Source organism: Camelus bactrianus, chromosome 21 (assembly GCF_048773025.1).
Source record: "Camelus bactrianus isolate YW-2024 breed Bactrian camel chromosome 21, ASM4877302v1, whole genome shotgun sequence".
Taxonomy (NCBI): Eukaryota; Metazoa; Chordata; class Mammalia; order Artiodactyla; family Camelidae; genus Camelus; species Camelus bactrianus.
The window spans coordinates 24,610,647-24,633,984 of record NC_133559.1 but is presented as its reverse complement, the minus strand read 5'-3'; the positions used below and the strand labels follow the sequence as shown (position 1 = coordinate 24,633,984).

General features: G+C 36.8%; 1 protein-coding gene across 10 annotated transcripts in view; it reads right to left on the bottom strand.

The window, feature by feature from the left end:
* RASAL2 (RAS protein activator like 2) overlaps window positions 1-23,338 on the bottom strand; it is a 303,483-nt gene that overhangs the window by 56,638 nt on the left and 223,507 nt on the right. For all 10 annotated transcript variants that reach the window (XM_045516595.2, XM_074349840.1, XM_045516596.2 and 7 more), the window contains one exon: window positions 184-293. In XM_045516595.2, coding sequence (XP_045372551.2) covers window positions 184-293 — 110 coding nt within the window. The remainder of the gene's footprint in view (window positions 1-183; window positions 294-23,338) is intronic.

The following is a 23,338-nucleotide window of genomic DNA, read 5'->3' as shown; positions in this document are numbered from 1 at the left end:
AAACTGGTTGGGTATTTGAGCCACCGTTGGCTATCTGAGCTCCTCAATAGGAGCAAGACCAAAAAGTAAATTCTGTGTCAGATCTTTTCAACAGTCATTCATGCAAAGTAAGAGAAGACCAACATGCTTTATCAAAATCCACTGTAAAACTGCTTTCTTTGTCTTTAGCAAGTTAAGTCCTACCTGTCATCTGTATTGCGAAGTGAGGGAAGTCGAAAGCTCGTGTTTCTGTCAAGCTTTGACTGGCTTTTGGTCCTCTTGATGGAGCCTTTCAGGCGCTTGCTGAAGAACCCCTAGAATGAAAAGGCAGAAGGTGATGGGCAAAAGGGAACCTCGCTGTCTCCTAACTCATCTGCACGCCTTTGCAAAAGATATTCAGTCTTATAATGAAGACTAGAAACAGAACTCAGCTTTTAATATTTTTAATTTGTAAAAAATAGTTGCTTGAAATCATTTGATAATGTGATAATTCTTTTCTTCTATGCTAATTGGGAAAATTAAACTTTTTCATAGCCCTTAATTCCTTATTTCTTAAATATTCTCTATACTAGCTATGGTAAAGGAACTTCTAACTTCTAAGGTAATATGTTGGTGGTCTCAAAAGTGGTAATATTTGGTCTGTGTCACCTTGGATATGGTATTTGTGAAGCTAACTTTTAAGTGTAGCTGAGGGATGTATCATTTATGAACCAACGAAGCAGCGAGACTTCAGAAGAACAAAGTGCCTTACAGTTTTTGGCCCCTGCTTGCCGTCTGCCACTTCTACCAAACTATCTAGAATGCCTTGAACATCTTCCTAGTCTTAGCACCTGGCAAATAGTGGGCATTCAAGAAAGTTCGTTGAATGAAAGAAAAAATTGCAGAGAATGAATGACAGTGATCACCACTTTCAAGAAACAATTCTACTGCTGGCAGATGAAAGGACTTCTTACAGAAGCATTATCAAAATGTCTTAAAAAAAAGGTTTTAAGAGTATTTTGCTGCGTGGAAGTAACTCTTTCTAATCATCTTGTGATGAATATTAGCTTATAGAGGCTCTGTAAATAAATATTTCTACAAGGAAAAAACTATTTTATTTTTTGCAGTATCAGCACATTGAATCTGTTATATGCTTTTAGTTACCACTAAAGGCCACTGTTTTGGGGTGAAGACTGTATTTAAGATAAGCTAGGTTATGCTTGCCTAATCACCCCACAATCTTAATGGCATAAGACATACCATGTCTATGAGTGGGTCGAATAACGGAGATGGGGACCTGGCTCTACACTGTCCTCGCTCAGGGACTGAGACTAAGGAGGCTCCACCTCTGTGCTCCTGCAGTTGCTGCAGCAGGATAAAGGAAGTGTGACACATTACGTACCTGCTCTTAAAGCTTCCATGTCACTTGTGGTCTCCTTTTATTGGACAAAAAGGTCACATGACCACACTTAACTCCAATGGGGAGAGAATGTACAACCCTATCATGTATCCAGAAAGAGAGCTGGAAATACTTGGTCAGCAGCAGCGTGGACCCCAGTGCTTTTCCACCCCAACCAGTTTGTAAACACACAAGAGAAAAATGGAAACCAACTTATCTGAATCAGAAATAGAACTATTTAGCTGGCGAAAGAAAAATGCTCATGTTATGTCTTGCTTTTGTAGCCCAAAGAACGAGGGTAAAGACTTCTAGAGAATATCACACAGACATCATTCCCCAGGCTGTTTCATGTCCTCTAGGCTGTTTTTTTTTTTATTATAGGTGTATTGAGATTGATTGCAAGGGAAAAAAAAACAAGGCTATTTTTTAAAGTACAATATTTCTCAGAGACAGGCATTTGCCTGGTCTTCTGTACAATCTTAGCATCATTAGGGAAAGTCACTGTTATTTGTTCTCTAAGACAAAAGCTTTATTTACTACTTGCCATAATTCAGTCAAGATGAGTCACCACATTTGCTCATAAATGTAGTCAGCAAACCAGACCTAAATTTATAGAATTCTATTAGGATCACTTATAGTTGGCTCAGAAACCACTGGCCTTAAGCTGAGATTCAGCCCAAGGACCTGACCAAATACCATATCTAAATACAAGTCTAACAAAAACACAGTTAAGCAGGTAACTGAGAATATACTACTAGACAGTCACTCATTAGTACTTTACCTTTCTGTGGCACTTTATTACATCATGCTTCATATTTTAATCCATTTGTTTATTAAATATTTATTTTATGTGTATATGTTACAAATCACCATACGGTGTTGTAAGGGAATCACAGATAAAACAAATACCAATTCTGCCCTCAAAAAGCCTGTCGTTTAATATAGGATTAGAAATTAAGTACAAATAAATATGACACGACATGCCTTAGGCAGGCACATGTGCCTGGCATATTTAATCACAAAATAAAACTATCATATTCCTTTGAATCTAGGACACCCGTGACTGCAAGTCACACCACTATTTTATGTGTAAACTAAGAAAAAAGCTGCCAATTAAACTATAATACAGTGCCTTGCCGCTTAGAATTTTAATTTTGTATTAAAGAGCTTGGTTTTTAAAAGACTTATTTAGGGAACTCTTGTCTTATATCACATAGTGTATACACAAAAAGAATATACAAAATAAATCGGTTAAAGTATTCCCAACGCTGCTTCATTCTTCTGAACTACTTTCTGACTCTGAGTAGTTGTTGTTCAAATTTCCCCACAGAATACCATGATATATTCTTTCTTTCAAGAATGTTGATGACAAATAGCATAGTGTAAAAGAGTAATCTACAGAGATTACTGGGATTGCTGGGGTCTTCCTAGTTTACCATGGCTGCTTCCAAACCTTTATTCCATAAAATAATGGTTTGGAGTAAAGCATGTTGTTTGAGGTTCATACCATCTAGATTTAACATCCTTTATCATTCTTTGCTTTTCTCATGCATTAATCTCTTGTTCACTTTCCTTTTTCCATGAAGGACTTTAGCCTCTCACTTGCAATATTTCTGTCTCTTAACTCCTAAACACCATGCCAGTAAATAACCAGGTAGCGATCCGTCTGATATCCTGGCTTCACAATTCCTTAACCCCAATAACCCTTAACCACCTCTCCAGTCACCCACTCCTATACCCGCACACTAGATATTATCATTATTCAGATCTGCCGCCTCAGGCATCTTAGGCAGTAATTCTCTTCTTCCTGACTTTTCTTTCTGACCCAGTATCTCTTTCTCCAAATACATCTGCTCTTTAACTTCACAGAAACCTCCAGTCTCTTGACCACCCCATTTTCTCCCTGGCCCTGTTTTTCTCTCTAGTCAACCTAGATTCCTGGACTAATCATCTGAAGCTATTCAATTACCAGTAACTTCCATTCTCTTAATGATCATCTATCCAAAATCAAAACCAGATCAATGTTTAAAATCTGGTCCCATGATCAGGCTGCTCAGGAAGACCACAGAGCTCATTAGGCTGATGCCCCTAAATATTCACTGTCTCCAAGCTTGGCTTGGTTTCTGCTGTGCCTCTGCCTGGACCAGCCAGGCACTGAGGCTTCCAGCAACATTATCCACTCTGGGAAACCTCAGAGTGTATGGCACGCCCTCTTGCCCACCTGGTCCCTTCTGAGCAATTCCTTACATACAGGTCAGTATGCTTTGTATCATGTACAGCCCTGGCTATAGCTGAGTGGACCAGGAGTGAGCAACTGACCTAAACGTACCTAACAGAGTGGTCCTGGTAAGAGTTCTGCCTATAGGATATGGTATCATCTGGTAGCTACTAACTGCTCTTACCTGACCCCTGGCCATTCCCTGCTTTGTGCTTTACACGCCAGCAACTATAAAAGCCTACAATTCTCTCCATTCACCAAGCATCTTTGCTATTGCTCATCCTCCCTCCTTTTCCCCTGGCTAAGTCATCCTTTCAGACTCAGCTCAGGCATGATCTCTTCGAAGATGCCTTTTTTGGCACGTCGTGACCCTGCTCTAGATTAGCTGGCCCTCCTCTGTGCTTTCAAGTATCTACAAATAGAGCCAGGCTTACATCTAGCACACTGCATGCCCACTGATGTGTCAACAGCCTTCCCTTCTAAACTGTGAAATCCTTCAGCCAGGGACTAAACACTTTGCATTCCCAGGGCAGATCTGATATCTGGCATTTAGTAGGGGCTCAACATATGTTTGTAGAACTGAAACAATAAAGGCAGTGAAATGAATAAAAGCCATCATGGTGTTTTTGCTACAAGTGCCACTATGGAAAGAACAGGCAACTCTGAATCAGGAAGTGTGGCTTCAAGTCCTGGCTCCAATTTCCCCCAGTTGAATGACCTTGAACAAGTCACAACTTCTAAGTTTCAGATTTCTTATTCATAAAATGAGGACTGAAAAATTCCTAAGGCCAGGGGGAGGGTATAGCTCTATGGCAGAGTGCATGCTTAGCACACACAAGATCCTGGGTTCAATTCCCAGCACCTTTAAAAAATAATAATAAAATACCTCCCTCTCCCCCTCCAAAAAAAAAAAAAAAAAAAAAAAAAACCAAACAAAAAAAACAAACCAAAATTTAAAAAATTAAATTAAAAAATTCCTGAGGCCACCCCCAAAGAATAACTGAATGCAAAAGTACTTTTAAAATAATGGAAAACAGGAACCTATGAGTATTAACTGAACAGAAACCTAGGATGAGAGACTATGAACAGGCTCAGTGAAATCATAATTTTTCCTCTTAGAAATCACCACAACAAAGGAAGGGAAATAAACTCCACAACAGCAGGGATTTGGGGCTGTTCAGTTATGTATGCCATTGCCTGTAAGTGATACTTGGTACATCACAAATGTTCAAAAAACATTTGTTGACTGAATAAAGTTTACTGAAGTCTTCCTGGGTATCAAGCACTAGCCAGGTGCTTTCCAATATGTAACACAATTTAATCCATGCAACAACTCCAAGAAGCCGGTATTTAGTAATGGGCTTTAGTTAACACAGTTAGAAGAGGAGTTAGGATTTAAACCCAGTGTATTGCTAGTACTTAAAAAGCTTCATTTGTTCACATATTTACTGAGTACCTATTATTTGCCAGACACTTTAGGCTCTTGAGATATGTCAGTGAACAAAACAAACAAAAATCTTTGCCTTCATTAAGCTTATATATCGGTGGAAGGAGACAGACAATCAACAAAGAACAAAATTAATTAGCAAAAGACAAGCACTACAGAAAAACAGAGCTGTGTAAAGAGGGTTGGGAATATAAAGTGGTCATGGTAAGCCTTATGGAGGAAGATCACACTGAGTAAAGACTTGAACGGGTGAGTCAGCGTGCAGATATCAGAAGGGAAAAGCATGGCAGGCAACAGGACTAGGCTTGGCAAAGACTTTAAGGTAAAAGCACACCTAGCATGATCAAGAAAGAGCCAAGAAGTCAGTGTGGCAGGAATGGAGAAAGCAGTAAGAAGGGTGGTGGGAAACGAGGTCAGAGAGGCAGCAAGGTGGGGCTGGTCCTGGTAGTGGGGTAGGTGCTAAAGCGTGCAAGTCCTGTAGGCCACCGTAAGGGTGTCACCTTTTACTGTGACTTCTAAGGAAATCAATAATGAGACAAGACCATTCAAATCAGTCATAAATAAATAAGCACATGCTTTTCTGAGAGAAATACTTTAAACTATGAACATTTAACAGGATTTTGAGCAAGAATGCACAATATATGAAGTTCATTTTCTTCAACAGTAGATCACACAGCCAATAGCCGAGATACAGGGAAGGTATCTGACTCTTCCCAAGTCACACAGCTGCTAAGTGAGAGAGGAAAACTCCACACTCAGCCAGCCTGACCCTGGAACTCTTGCTTTTTAATCACTATACTGTATCAATTCTCCAATTCTCTTCAAATACTGTAGGCACTATAATATAATGCATTTTCCCCACGTGTACTACTTAATTTCTACACATATCTTACTGTAGAATTATATACCACAAAGAGGCAGAAATACAATATGATAATTCAAAACTGAAAGAAAAAAGAAAACAAGCAAAACCCCCACTAATGTGACATTTGACTTAGAAAAATTTGTTAAGATTCCTATCTATATAATTAAACTAAAGTACAATTGAAATCCTATTGAAATTACTTTTATATGTAACTGATTCAGTGGTCACTGAGAGAAAAATATCCAAATATAAAATTTACAAATAGATGGATGCCAATAGGAAAATGTTTCTTTCTTTCTTTCACATAAAGTTATATCTATGTCTTATGTTAATTTGAAGAGCAAATGATGTTCCCATAGGTGTACTCTAAAAATCCTACAGCATAAATGGAAACAAAGGAGAAGACAACAAATAAACTTGATTTCATCTCTCTGACGCCAATCTAGTCTGAAAGAACATCAATAAAACCCTCCCAAAAATCCTACCTCATCCAGTTCTCCTCTGAAATGCTCTTGCTACCATCTACAATTCTTAAAAAGAGTAAAAAGCTTCTTATTTTAAACAACTACACTGTCATAGCAATGATACAACTAAAATGACTTAACTTGAAGTAGTTGGTACTCACTATGTTCTGTCAAAATGAGGCTTAAAACCGGCAGCTGCCAGTGGAAGGAAAAGTGAAATGGTGTGTTTCTCTGGAGCTTGGTAAATGCTAAGAGAATGGTAAAAGTTGTCCGCTGCCTGCAAATTGGAGTAACCCCCAAAGACAGAATCTGGCTATCAGGGCATGATTGGTAACTGAAATAAAACTGCTGCTACGCAACCACTCTCAGAAGCCTCAGTGGTGGGAATCAGACACGCTGACTTGCCGGCGTCCTGGTGCTGCTGCCAGTCCCTTAAGACACGGAGAAGAGGGAGAAAAGTGTCATCACCTCCCACACAAAAACACAGTGATGTGCAACAGAACCCTGCCTTAATCCTGTCTGAGACTTTTCTTTACCAGCGACCACACAAGGGATTAAGCAATTCATGGTGATTAAGTAAATTTAATAGCAGTTCCTTAAAAATGTTGCATGACTTACACTAAGAAATGTCAACTAGAAAGGACTCAGGTGAGAACTGTTTTCGTTCTTGCTTTTTAAGTTTTGGTTTAATTAGTACATTAATCTCTGTGTATTTTGCATATTTCATCAGTTCATATTATTATGAATTTTAATTACATGAGAAGAATGGCCATATCATACATAAATTATTCCCTTCCTCGATCTCGTAACGTAGCTTAAGAACTTGTAGATGTTCGATAAACGTTGACTAAAATCTGATTGCAGAAAATAAACAAGGAAAAGGGAAAAGGAAGGGTGACTGAAAATGTTAAACTCTACTTTTCAGTGATCATGTTTTATTTAGTTTTATCTTCCAGTTATTGCACATCCAAACAGAAAGGAAAGCTAGGTAGTAAGAACAGTAACAGAACAACAGTTACAAAATGCTTTATAGTTAACAAGCAGTTTCAATGTGGGTAATCTCTCTCCTTGTGGGGGTTTTTGATTTTGGGTTTTTGTTTTTGCTTTTATTTTTGTTTTGTTTGTTTGTAAATTTAAACATCACAGGGAAAAAGAAAAGATTCTGTCATTAAGTTACAATTGTTTTTCTAGCCCAGAGCTGATGAATCAGAATCTTTGATCTGGATTTTTGACAAGCATTTAATGATTCTCTTTTATTAAATAAAGTTAGATTTTTATTATGAAACTCTTAAACATACAAAAACATAGAAATTAATATTGTAAATCATACTCCTTAATCAGATCTAACCAATGCTAATGTATTAATGTTATTAGACTATATTAAAATATAAAAATAAAACATGTATATTACATTATATGATATAACATATTATAATTGTTATATATAATAATAATATAACACTGATACACTAGGGGAGCAAGCAGAAGATATTTAGCATACCTTCTCTATGCCTAATAATATTCTTTGTCTTAAAGGTTCATTTTCATTTAACAGACCACTGTTACCTCAGATTTATTTTGATTATTATCTTCCTGTTAAATTTTTTCAAACCTTTTATTTTCAACTTTTATAAATTATGTCTTAAATTTATCTTTTCTATTAAAAAATTAGGTTCATTGAGGTACAATTTATACAAGGCAAAATTCACTATTTTTAGTTGTACAGCTTGATGAGTTTTGACAAACGTATACCACCACAACTGAGATATAGAACATTTCTATCACCCCACCCCAAATTTCTTCATGCCCTTTTATAGTCAACCCTTTCCTCCACCCTCAGCCTCTTGAAATCACTAATCTGATTTGTTGCTACAGTTTCATCTTTTCTACAATGTTATACAAATAGAATTATGCAGTAAGGAGTCTTCTTTCAGTTAGCATACTGGTTTTGAAATTTATCTATGTTGGTGCATGTATCAGTAGTCGGTTCCTTTTTATTCTACTGTATGGACATACCAAAATTGTTTACATTTGCCAATGGACGGACATTTGGGATGTTTCCAGTTTGGGTCTATAAAGATTAAAACTGCTTAAAAAATGTGTGAATAAGTCTTTAATTTTGACATGAATTAAAAGCCTACTTGGAAATTCACAAAGGAATAGCAGGAAAGAAATGACAACTTCAATAAGAATGGCAACTAACAACAAGATGTTAATGAGGTGGGGGGCGGGGATCTTGAGAAGAGAAGGAATGTTTTTTTCCTTTATATTTGAAATAATTTTAGATTTACAGAAAATTTGGGAAAATAGTACAGAAAGTTTTCATTTGCCCAGCTTCGCCTAATGTTAACATCTTACATAACCACAGTATAATTATGAAAACCAGGAAATTTAAATAGGTACCACACTGACTGAAATTATAGACTTAATTCCAATTTCACCAGTTTTTTCCACTGTATTAGTTTTCTATTGCCACTGTAACAAATTACCACAAACATGGTGGCTTAAACAGTACAAATTTATTACCTTATAGCTCTGTAGGTCAGAAGTCCAACACAGGTCTCATCTGGCTAAAATCAAGGTGTCAGCAGGGCTGCATTCCTTTCTGAAAGCTCTGGGAGAATCTGTTCTTTGCTTTTTCCAGCTTCTAAAGGCCACTAACGTTCCTTGGTTTGTGGCCCCCTTCCTCCATCTTCAAAGCCAGCAATGTTGCCTCTCTCTGAAAGGTTCTCAATTTCTAAGGCCTCATGTGATTAGAATGAACCCACCTGGGTAATCTAGGGTACTCTCCCCACCTCAAAGACTTCAGCCTTAATCACATCCACAGCAGTCTCTTTAGCCATGTAAGACAACATAGTCACAGATTCTGTTTATTAGGATGTGGACATCTCTGGGGGGAACCATTACTCTACCTTTCACACATAGTTCATGTAATGACTTTCTTAGGATTTAGGTCTTTTTATAATATTGTGCAATTATAAACAATGCTGCAAAAAATACTTTGTATTTTCATACTGATGGAAGTGTATTTTCAGGGTAGACTGCTAAAAGCGGGACTGCTGGGTGGGAAGATAAGTGTGTGTATAGCTTTGCCAAAATCCCCTCTAGAAAGGTTGGACCAGTTTGCACTCCCATCAGCAATGTAGGAGAGTGTCTTTCCCATAACCTCACCAACTGAATTTCTATATACTATACTTTTTGCTAAAAGGTGAAATAGTATCTCCATGTTGTTTTAATTTGCATTTCTCTGATTCTAAGTTTGAACATTGTTTTAAAAATTGTTCAGAACAATTATTATTGTTTTTTAGAACTACCTATTCATATCTTCTTTCACTATTTCTATTGGGGTTTTGGTCATTTGTCCCTCATCTTAAAATAATTCTTTATATGTTGTGAATTTTTTCTCCCAGTCAGCTGGTTTTAACTCTATGTTTTTAGCCATGCACTTTAAAAAAAAAGAACATTTTTGCCTCTGGCTTTTCAGCAATCATTACAGAAAGGTTTTTTTGTTTTGTTTTGTTTTTTCCTATATCAAGGTTAGACAGGATTTCATCTATGTTTTCTCCTAGTAGCTGTATGGTTTATTTATTTATTTGTTTATTTTTAACACTTAGATCCCTAATCCATTTGGAGTTTACTCTTGTGTAAGATGTGAAATACACCTTACATCTAATTTTATCTTTTTTCCCAAATGGCCACTCACTTGTTCCTACACTGTTTATTTTGAATACTAACTCCTCAGAAAACCATTCTTGATTTCTCTAATAGGAGTTAGTCTCTTGCTTCTGGACCTAAGATCTTTTGTTTATAATACTGTTTTCCTCTGTTTTGACCAATTAGTTCTATTCTTATTTTATACTCCCTACTGAGTCTTGACTCCTGAAGGCAAACATTATCAAGCTCATCTTTTTATTTCTTCAATGCTTAGTACACAGTGGGCTACTTAATATGCACCTGCAGAATGCTGGACCTGAATCATTACAAAAATCCCAATTCACTCAAAGTAGAGAAGTATCTAACACATCTGAGGGGGAAGAAAAAAACACCCTCAACATTATTAAAATAAAACCACAACTGGCGTTCAAAGAGGGCAGGTTTAGTATCTGAAATGCTCACTTCTGCAAACCACCTCAGTTCCTGCTAATGAGGTGGCTGTTGATTTTCTTATAACCAGAAGAGACTGTGGATCTTACTCAGAGTATGAATATTAAGGAAGATGGCTTTCAGGGATAAAATAATGAGAAATGAAGAGTCAAAACTAAGAAAGAGAACATTCCCCCTAAGTGAGGTCTGTTAGTCTGTTGGACAGTCTCCCAGAGGTTATCACGGAAGCCTGAAAAGCATCAGATAATATAATGTGAAAGACGTTTTCTCACTGTCAGGGGAGATGGACTAGATGAATTAAATTGAAGTTTTTCTCTCCCAATTCTAGGACTCTAAGAATAAGAGCATCACAGATGAGGGGGAGCTTTGGAGTCTATTAGTTGTTCAAAAAAATAAAATCCTTCCTGCCTGTGGTGAAACAAAATGCACCTAAACTCACATTATGGAAATGGTGGTGAGCAAAAGGTACAAAGTAAAACAATATAATAATTACTCTTTACTAATGCCTATCAGGGTAGATGCTTTTTTTTTTTTTAAAGTATAGAATAAAGTGGGGGGGAGGGAGGGAGAAACACACATGGAAGAGATGTGACTCGGCATATTTATGTAACTTCTAGAGGCTATTTCCTAATGTATTGCATCTACTCTGCAAGCATTTTTTTCCATTATGAATTTAGGCCCCAAAATATTAACAAGTTGGTCCTTACTATATAGTACTTCTTAACCTGCATGGGGTTCTTAAAATATTTCTGTAGTATCTCATTACCATAAAAAGGCACCACAGGCCTTAGAGGAGGTCAAACTAATCTGCTCTTGGTCACACAAGGGAGACACTAGCTAACCATACATTGAAAAAGATGGTTTTTACCACTCCTTTCCTGTTCTAGGTCCAAAATCTTAAATGATAAAAACATGAAATCTTTGTACTGATACTCTGGCAGAATTAAAAAGGCAGGAAACACTGGCCCTAGATCAGAAGGTCGGAAGAGTACAAAGACTTTTTCAAATGCAGGTACCTGATCTCAATGAAGAAGTGCTCCTGAGTGACAAGGATGGTCCCGCTGACTGAGTAGGAGAGAAGCCCAGGTGGCTAAGGACAGAGCATCAGGTTATGGCCTCACTTCTGCTGGATGTATTATCTTTGTTTTGTTTTGTTTTTTGTTTTTTTTTTTTCATTTAACTTTTAAATAGCTGAGAGCAGACCACATTCCTAAATATCCAATTATTCCTTGAGTGAGAAGCAAACTAACCCAGTCCCCATGAGTCACTCTTTCTACCGTTTAATCTCACAGGGCTTCCAGTGAAGGAAAGTGATTTGCTTCTTCTCACTATATTCCACCCTTAATTCTATTTTACTTAACAGATTAATATAGAATCTTAAAAAAAATCCAGTATACAATGCTGATTAACTTAAAGCCATCAACTAATGAAGGTGCTATGGCATGAAAGGTTAATGTCTTTGCAACATGCACACCTTGGGCGATCACGAAAGTCACCCATATATTGAGATTTCATAAACAGATTAGGCAAAAGAAAAGGTCAGTGCTGGAACTCTAAGATGAATAAGACATAGTTTTGATCTAGAAGAATGGTTTCTAAATTATCTTGACCGTGTATCAAGTGAGTAGAATATGGCTGGTGTGCATTCATAAAATATAAGAATGTCCCAATGTATGACTTTAAAGCAGTCAATAACACAAAACGTTAAAAACAGTGAAATTAAAAAAAATCAAAACATTATTTTCTTTCTGCAATGCAAATGGATTGTGCTGTGTACCCTCTGAGGTATGTACATCCCATTCTGGAAACCACCAACTGGAATGTCACAGACCAGACATGGTAAGCAACTATACACAGAATGGCCCTACAATACAATGGTATCAGTATTATGATGGATAAATGCACAGTCCTATGGAAGGACAGAGAAGGTCAAGGCTAACGTTGCCTACATGAGGTAGGGAGAGCTGGAGCTGGGTTATGAAGGATGACGACATTTTTACACAGTATAGAAGGTGGCCTTACTAGGTAGAAATGTGCAAAGATACTGGAGAAAACTTGTTTGGGGAACTTAAGTTTGGTAAAGACGGAGCACTAAGATGGAGCACTCTCTAAGTTTGGAGGCTCTGAGAACTGGGGTTGGGGATGGGGATACTGAGTATAAAAAACTGAGACTGGAAGGGCAGCCAAAAGCTAGACAACAAAAGGCTCTTTGTGCCAAGTTAACTTTGGTTTGGTCATTCTGTAAAACGTGAGTTAAACAGAAAAACCTTTAGCAGGTGACTGATGCTTTTTGAAGGAAAAGCTAGCTAGCTATGTCTGAAGACGTTCAAATGAGGGCAAGGAGGAAGGGAGAGAAGGAGGAGAGGGGAAAGAACCCATTGTGTGAGCCAAATAAAACGTACAAAATTTGATCATGCCCATGGCCGTGGGACCATAGAGAGTTACTAAAAAGCTTTAAGCAAGGGAGAGTCAAGGTTAGTGATTAGGTTTAAATTTTAAAGAGACTGCTCTGGCAGCTGTGTGAAAGCTGAACTGGGTGAAGGAGGACTTGGAGGCCAGGAGATGAGTTAAAGTCTCCACTGTGTTAGATGGGACTAGCTATATATTTTGAGGGGCTCAGTGCAAAATACTAGTGCCCTTGTTAAAAAACCAGCAAAATGGTAGCATTAAAGGCACTAAAACAGTAATCGTTTCCCTTCCTTCAGCAGTTTCTCTCCCCATCTGCCATGGTATTTTTAATTTGTTGTTTAATGTCATGTTCCTTTGGGCACCAAGGCAAGTGCAGACCTTCACAGGTGCCTAGGATCAGGGTCCACAACTTGGTGTGGGGGTGTGTGTGTGTGACCCACTAGCTGCCAAGTTGCTGTTCCGCAGCCACCAAACACACGTGGTGTGCCCTGGCCCCGGGCAGGGAAGTCGAGCCAAGCTTCTTCTCTTCCCGCAGCTGCCATTCCAACTCACTAGGTACCTGGAATTGGGGGTGAGCAAGGTTTGTTTCAGCTGAGTTGTGGTCCCTGGCCACCTGGCAGACACCAGTGAAGGGCACAGGCAGGGGCAGGGACGGCCCCACCATGAGCAGGCCCCGTATTCCCTATTATGTTTGTGCACAGGCCTGCTAGGGTCAGAGAGTGACCGCTGTGGCTGGGTCAGGCAGAGAGAGAGGGGGTAGCTGGGGTTCCTGGGGGTGGGAAAAGTGGGGAATGTAGAATCCATCCCAAAGAGGCAATGGGAGATAGTACCGTGCCTTGTTTCCAAGTCCTTGCACATGTTCCATTGTCCCACCAGACTTCACTTACAAAATACAAACCCAAAGATGAGTCATTAAGAATTTTGAGATGGTTATTAAACTCCATGCAAAGGGCTTTTCTGAGTGTAGGCCCTGTGCACTAAAGAAATTTGTAGTACTACAGAGTCAAAAATTCAGGGGGAAAACAGTTTTGGGGAAATCATAAGTGGGTACAGTTAGGGGCAAACTGAATTTAAATTACTATCGGGCACCGTAACTAAGCATTAGCAGAATACTAACAGAAGACGCTTAGAAGAAGATTGTTCAAACAATATCACCTTCTATTTCCTAATTTGTAGATTATTCATTATCCATTATCCTGATATAAAAGAGTAATAAAAAATCCTTCTAGATAAATTATCAGCTGGATGAAAGTATCTGTCCTGCTGTTAATCAGGAAGCATTGTGAGACTGGAGATGAGCCCCTGGAAGCGTCACTAAGTGTGCTCTCCGAGGCACTCATCCCTCTTCTGCCCTGACTCCACTTTCAGTTTCATTAATAGTGAAGCTTAATGGGCATTTCAGTCTTTTTAAGCTTTAACCACATTAAGAAAGTCAGAAATTGAAGTTTCTATGCCACATAAGGGTAATAATAGTGTATTTTAAACAATGAGAACATAAAAGCCTTAAAACTGAAGGTGGATTTGCAGCACATGGACAGACTTGGAGAGCATTATGCTAAGTGAAATGTGTCAGACAGAGAAAGCTAAATAATGTATGATATCACCTATATGTGGCTGATATGATGTACATATATGTGGAATCTAAAAATACAGCAATCTAGTGAACATAAGAAAAAAGAAGTAGACTCACAGATACAGAGAATAAACTAATAGTTACCAGTGAGGAGCAGGGAGGGACAGTAAAGGGGTGAAGAAGTGGGAAGTCAACACTGTTGGGTGTAAGACAGGCTCAAGGATGTATTGTGCAACATGGGAATATAGTCACTATTTTGTAATAACTATAAATGGAAAGTAACCATTGAAAGTTGTATAAAAATTAAAAATTAAAAAAACCCTGACAGCAGTATCTATTGCTGTAACCACACAAACAAACTTATTTTACTTACTTATATTACCTACTTTGATGCCAAAAAAACTTATTTTTGACATGAGCCACATATATAATAAATTTAGAACATTAACATTCCAAAATTTTTAGCTGGTGCCTTCTTAAAAATAGACAATATAATATAAAATACATAATAGTTTAGTATAAACTATGTAAGCACATTTTCCTGAAAGAAGAGAACCATGGTAAATAGTTGGGGAGCATGTGACAATGATCCTAAAAGAAAGGAGACGAAAATAGAGAGAATCTTTAAAGGCTGTTCTATTTGTCTTGATGTATATTTCACTCTCCCGCTAACCCTGGGTTTTCTATCACTTAACTTGCCTCTGCATAGAGAAATAGAAATAAAAAGTTAAGCAAAAAATAGCTTTGCTCAACAATCAGGATAATCCAGGTCCTTCTTTCATAAGTAATAAAGTTGTTTTGCTGACATGATCTGAATAAATCTGAACTCCCAATACAGCAAAAAAAAAAAAAAAAAAAAAAAAAAAAAATCCTTCTAATATGAAGATCTCAGAACTAGAAAAAGCTACAAGAGTATGCCATGAAAATGGAAATGAAAAGAAAGCTGGAGCAGCAATACTTAGACAAAATAGAGATTAAAAGAGATTGTAACAAGAACAAAGAAGGACATTACATGATGATAAAGGAATCAATCTAACAATAAGGTGTAACAATTGTAAACACATGTGTACCTAACACAGCAGCAGATATTAACATAAGAGGAGCAAATATATAAAGCAAATATTAACATAAGAGGAGAAATTGACAGTAAGGCCAAAATGCACTAATAGCAGGGGACTTTAGTATCCCACTTACACCAATGGACAAATTATCCAGACAGAAAATCAGTAAGGAAACACTGGCCTTGAATGATACATTAGATGAGATGGATTAATAGATATATTTCACAACATTTCCTCAATGCACATTCTTTTCGGGTACACATGGGCATTCTTGACCATGGAACAAGTCTAAATCATATCAAGCATCTTTCTGACCATTAACAGTTTAAAACTAGAAATCAACCACTAGAAAAAAACTCCCAAAACAACATGCTAGTAAATAACCAATGGGTCACTGGAGAAATCATAAGAGATTTAAAACTACCTGGAGAAAAATGATAAATAAACACAATGATCCAAAATCTAATGGACGCAGCAAAAGTTGTTCTAAGAGGGAAGTTTATAGTGATACAAGCCTCCCTCAGGTAACAAAAAAAATCTCAAATAAACAGCTTAACCTTACACTGAAAGGAACTAAAACATGAACAAGCAAAATCCAAAGTTAGTAGAAGGAAGGAAATAATAAAAATCAGAGCAGAAATAAATGAAATAGACTAAAAAGACATTAAAAAAAAAGTGAAACTACAAGCTGGCTCTTTGAAAAGACAAGACAAATTGATAGACTTTTAACCAGATTCATCAAGAAAAAAAGAGAGAGGGCTCAAATTAACAAAATCAGAAGTGAAAAAGGAGAAGTTACAACTGACAGCATAAAAATACAAAGGATCATAAGAGACTACTACAAATGACTGACTGTGTGCCAATAAAATGGATGACCTAGATGAAAAGGGCCAATTTCTAGAAATGTACAATCTTTCAAGACTGAACCAGGAAGAAAAAGAAAATACAAACAGACCTACTACCAGTAACAAAATTGAATCAGTAATTAAAAAACAAACAAACCAACCAAAACTCTCAACAAACAAAATTCCAGGATTTAATGGCTTCACAGGTGAATTCTATCAAACATTTAGAGAAGAGCTAACACCTATCCTTCTGAAATTATTTAAAAAAACTGAAGAGGAAGGAACACTTCCAAACCCATTCCATGAGGCCAGCATCACCCTGATACCAAAACAAAACAGATATTACACAAAAAAAAGAAAATTATAGGCCAATATCCCTGATGAACATAGATGCAAAAATCATCAACAAAATATTAGCAAATGGAATCCAACAATATATTAAAAAAGTATACACCATGATCAAGTGGGATTTGTCCCAGGGATGCAAGAATTTTTCAATATCTGCAAATCAATCAATGTGATAAACCACATTAACAAATTGAAGATGAAAAAACTTTTGACAAAATTCTACACCCATTTATGATAAAAATTCTCCAGAAAGTGGGCATAGATGGAACATACTTCAAAATAATAAAGGCCATATATGACAAGCCCATAGTTAATACCATCATCAATGGTGAAAAGCTGAAATCATTTCCTCTAAGATCAGGAACAAGACAAGGGTGCCGACTCTCGCCACTTTTATTCAACATAGTATTGGTACTTCTAGCCACAGCAATCAGACAAGAAAAAGAAATAAAAGAAATCCAAAATGGAAAGGAAGAAGTAAAACTGTCACTTGTTTGCAGATGATATGATATGATACATAGAAAATCCTAAAGATGTCACCAGAAAACTATTAGAGCTCATCAAAGGAATTCAGTAAAGCTGCAGAATACAAAATACACAGAAATCCGTTGCATTTACATACACTAACAACAAACTATCAGACAGAAAAATGAAGGAAATAATCCCATTTATAATCACATCAAAAATAAAATACCTAAGAATAAACCTATCTAAGAAGGTAAAAAGATCTGTACTTGGAAAACTATAAGACACTCATGAAAGAAATTGAAGACAACACAAACAGACGGAAAGATATACTGTGTTCTTGGATTAGAAGAAACAATATAGTTAAATTAGCCATAATACCCAAGGTAATCTACAGATTCAGTGTGATCCCTATCAAAATACTAATGGTATTTTTCACAGAATTAGAACAAATAATTTAAAAATTAGTATGGAAACATAAAGGACTCCAAATAGTCAGAACAATCTTGAAAAAGAAGAACAAAGCTAGAGGAATCACACTCCCTGATTTCAAACAATACTACAAAGCTACAGTAATCCCAGCACGGAACTGGGCCAAAAACAGACACACAGACCAATGGAATAGAATAGAAAGAACCATGTACTTATGGTCAGAAATAAACCCATGCACTTATGGTCAATTAATCTATAACAAAGGAGAACAGACAGTTTTTTCAATAAGTGGTGCTGGGAAAACCAGACATCTACATATAAAAGAATGAAATTAGAGCATTCTCTAATACCATACACAAAAATAAACTCAAGATAGATTAAAGACCTAAATGTAAGACTGTATGCTACAAAAACTCCTAGAGGAAAACACAGGCAGAATACTCTTTGACATAAATCAGCGATATTTTTTTGGATCCATCTCCTAAAGTAAAGGAAATAAAAGCAAAAATAAACAAATGAGACCTAATTAAACCTAAAAGCTTTTGCATGGCAAAAGAAACCATTGACAAAACAAAGAGACAACCTACTGAATGGGAGAAGATATTTGCAAATGATATGACCAATAAGGGATTAATATCCAGCACATACAAACAGATCATACAACTCAACATCAAAAAACCAAATAATCCAATTAAAAAATGGGCGGAAGAACTGAATAGACATTTTTCCAAAGAAGAGATGCAGATGGCCAAGAGGCACAGGGAAAGATGCTAAATATCACTAATTATCAGGGAAATACAAATCACAACCACAATGAGATACCACCTCACACCTGTCAGAATGGCGATCATCAAAAAGAACACGAACAACAAATGTTGGTGAGGATGTGGAGAAAAGGAAACCCTCCTGCACTGCTGGTGGAAATGTAAATTGGTGCAGCCACTGTAGAAAACAGTATGGAGGTTTCTCAAAAAACCAAAAATATAACTACCATATTTATTACTCAGCAATTCCACTCCTGGGTATACATCTGAAAAAAACAAAAACACCAATTCAAAAAGACACATGATTCCCAATGTTCAAAGCAGCATTATTTACAATTGCCAGGATATGGAAGCAACCTAAGTGTCTATCAACAGATGAATGGATAAAGAAGATGTGGTGTGTATACACACATACAATGGAATACTACTCATCCATTAAAACATTTTTTTGCCATTTCCAGCAACATGGATGGACTTGGAGGGCATTATGCTAAGTAAAATAATTCAGGGGAAGACAAAATACTGTATAATATCACCCATATGTGGAATCTGAAAAACACAACAAACTACTGGATATAACAAAAAAGCAGCAGGCTCACAGATAATAGAGAACAAAGCAGTAGTTACCAGTGGCGGGGAAGGGGCAATACAGGGATGGGGGAGTGGGAGGTACAAACTGTTGGGTATAGCATAAGCTCAAGGATGTACTGCACAACGATATAGCTAGTATTTTGCAATAACTGTAAATGGAAAGTAACCTTTAAAAATTGTATAAAAATTTTTAAAAAACACTAAATTGAAAAGATATGTGCACACCAATGTTCACTGTGGCAGCACTGTTTTTAACAGCCAAGACACGGAAGTAACTTCAGTATTATCTATTGACAGATGAATGGATGAAGACGTGGTATGTGCATGTATATGTATGTATGTTTGTGTGTAACACACACACACAAGAATATAACTTAGCCATTAAAAAAATGAAATCTTGCCATTTGTGGCAATATGGACGGATCTAGAGGGTATTATGCTAAGCGAAATTAAGTCAGACAGAGAATGACAAATACACCATGATCTCACTTATATAGGGAACCTAAAAAGAAAACAAACAAATAAAACAAAATGAAAAGAGACTCACAGATACAGAAAATAAAGAAGTGGATGCCAGAGAAGAGGGAACAAAACAGGTGAAGGGGATTAAGAGGTACAAACCTCCAGTTATAAAATAAATAAGTCATGGGGATGTAATATACAGCATAAGGAATATGGTGAATAATACTGTAATAACTTTTTATGGGGACAGATGGTTACCAGAGTTATGGGGATCATTTCATTATGTATGTAAATGTCAAAACACTGCAGCAGTACACCTGAAAAGAACATAACATTGTACCTCAACTAGACTTCAATAAAAAATAAATAATAAACTGAAATTTACAGATGTTTAATATAAAACAAAGCATTTAAAGATCCAATGAAATGGTACTGGCATTGGTTATAAAATTAAACGGTCTGATGGTAGGAGGACACCTTAGGGGTATTATGGTTTACCAGCAATGCTTGTACCTTGCTGAGTATAGGTATAGCTGAGAAGTACAAAAATACTTTTCTGTTACAGCTAGCCCTAGCCAAATCGAGAAGCTGGCAAGGTTTCCTTTATGTATCTCTAGCTTCATAACTTTGAAGGGAGAAAGCATCGGATATCAATTACACTTAGTGGCCAATTTTATGCTCCCCTAAGTGGATGCTAGCCCTTTAAAACATTTATCTCTAAGTGTGAGATGAAAGGTGTTAAGCCTCGACTCCCCCGTTAAAGCAGAAGAAAAATTTCTTGACTTGGAGAAGATGGCCATATAGTACAACACCTATAAGAATGAACTATAATTGGGTTCATCCTGTCCTCTCTCTCAAACAGCCCTCTTCTCCCGGGCGGGATAAGTTGGAATCTCCACCAGTGAGCACTGCTGCAAACCTATTTCTTAGGAATGACCATAGACTGAAGAGGGTTTCCATCATGCTCTGATTCTTTCAAGTTTAGGGTCTTGGCAATATTCCCTGCTGTGTCTGCTCCCTTTTCCTCCAGATGTCTGCTTTCTATCCCCCTCAAGGAGTCATATCTAACCTTATTCCTTTTTTCTCTTCTCTAAATTTTATATTTTCTGGGGTATTTCTCATTAAAAGACTTAAAAATTATACCCATTCTGACTACAAAATGATTTAAAGGTAGAATTAATATTTAATATCCTCAGAATATAATTTTTGTTTTCTGACATTCCTATGTTTATTATACCATTTTACCTCTGGTAGTAATATTTTGATAGACACATAGTATGAATACATTCATATATTACATATTCATACATATATGAATATAAATGTACTCTTTATTAAAAGAAGTATCACTGCAGGGTGATCCTATTATGGATTTTAACTCCATGCAGATGATCAGGAGAGAGAAGGGAGAAAGATGAATAAAGAATCTTTAAGCAGCAGAGGAAACTTTAAGTGTCCTGGAATACAACAGCAACAAGAATACAGAGACTGAAATGATATCGTAACTTGGGTGCTATGAATTCAAATGGATTATTTCACCGCTAAGACTGAGATTCCTAGGCCGGTCAGTTGTCACTGTGCCACAATAAAGTCGGTATCTTGTAAAATTAGACTGGTCATTTGAACTGACTGTGAAGGGCAACTGATGCACCACACAGCAACCTGTCTGTGAGCAACCGCAGGCCACTGAGAAACCATTCCTTGCTAGGTTTTTTTTTTTTGTCAGCCTTGAAGGCACAAAAGGGGCTGATGTCCATAAGGAAAACATTGACCAAAATGGGTTCCGAATATTTTAACCAATTATTTAGACAAATAGTTCTCAACCCTGGTTGCATGTTAGAATCACTTGAAAAGGTTTTAAAAATGCAGAAGACTGGGTTCTAGTCCAGAGACTTTGATTTAACCGGTCTAGGTAGCCCAGGAAGTAGTGGGGTTTTTCTTGTTTTTTGGTTTTTTTTGAAGTTCCTTAGATGATTTTTATGGATAGCCAAGTTGAAAACCACTGGTTTGGACAATGAATGTTTTCTGGTCTTTCTCTTTCTTAAGCGGGTATGAAGCTTTCTGTCTCTTTGTTTAACTTGGAAAAAACAAAGATCTTTTTGAGGATTTTGTTCAAAACAGAGACCAATACCAACTGAGCCTGATACCGCAATACTTCAGAATGGGTGTAACATTTCTTTTTTTTTTTTAACAGGAATTTAACTTAGTCTACATTTATTCTTCTAAAGCTTTACTTTCTTTTAAAAACAACGCAGAGATTTCATCTTTTGACAGTCTTTAGTATCTGGTATATAAGACTGGAAATGCTCAGGTGTCATTGTGACAAGAACACAAGGAGGGTTACACAGGAATAGTTCAGCTATGCTTTCTGGTTGTCTTGGCATATATTTTAGTGCCTGAATTCTTTCAGAGCCAAGCCCGAAGCTAATACAAATGAAGCAGCTGCGACTGCATTGTGTTACATTCATATGGAAGGGCAACTCAGACCACTGTGTTATGGAAATGAGGACACGGAGCGGAGCACCTGGCCGGGAACACAAGCGGCTTTCTTTTAGCCAAAGCTAAATGGATAGCATCGTCTAAGGAGAAGTGATACAAAAATCATAAATATCCATAGTCACTTTATAAATAGAATATTAAAGAAAGAAACCTGTTCCAAAAACTCAGGCAAGGTGAAACAAATATATACAATTACAAAATGTTAGCACATTCACTTTCTGAATTACATTTAAGCACCTGGATAACTTTTCATTAGTTTACTCATTTCTTCCCGATCACTCTTGTAATACCATTTAAATGCAGTTTTAACAACATATAATATACAATGGCTATTTAATGGAAAACACAAATATGACAAAGGCAGAAAGTCTAGAAGGATGTTGAAGAAAAAAATGAAAAATAGGAGCTTCAAAAGAGGCCAAAATGTTCAAATGGCTAAAATTGTTCTTGAAGAACCTAGCATTCAAAACCCAGATCTGCAAAAGCATCATGAGCTTACACATATTTATGACATCTAGGGGACTCAAAGAAATATCCACGGAGATAAATCATTAAATAAAGAATCCCATCCAGTTTCACTTCCTATAAGTAGAAATCACATACACTATATACGTAAAACACCATAGCCCTGAATTTCAAATATAAATTAAGATCTATGTTGAAGAAAGAAATCTGTTTTGACAGGTATTCCTCGTTTACTCCAAATGATCTCTTAGTGATTACTCAGTGGTTCTGTGATCCATTTAACTAGAGGTATCTGTAATACCAAGAGAGCAGGTGTGAGTTATACTCACTTGATTCTGGCTCTTAGATAATTCATGTATATTTTATCCATTCAACAATTATTTGTTCAGTGTTTCCTATGTGCAAGGTACTTGTGCTGCCACTGGGGCAGCTACAAAGATAAGTAGGATAGATATTTATATCTAATGAGGGACACAGACCTACAAACAAACCACAATTGGAATTAAAATAAAGAAATACTGAATGTGAAGGAAGAACAGAAAACGTACCCTTCAGATCTCTGCTTTTCTTATGGCTACGACTAGATAAAAATACAAATACACTAAAACATTGCTAAAAGCCAAGACCCTGCCTTAATCCATAGGTTCAATGGTCATATAAGTTCCCTCTTTTATTTCTTATGTTCTTATTTTTAAACTTATTGACTCTGCTGTCTAATACCTGCATAAAGACGGCTTAGACTAAGTAAGGAAAATACATGAATATAATGCTTACTCATTATCCATTTTAAGTTTTAAAAAATATAAATTTGGGTGAATGAGGAAGATACGTAACAGCTGAAAGGTTTTAGGCTTCCCTGCTTTGGGCTCACTGCTACAGTTATTCCTTGGGTCCTTTCTGCCTTATCTAGCAGCAGTCAGCAGGATTTAAGCAGCTCTTACCCACTGGCTTCTAGGGATCTCCTAAGGT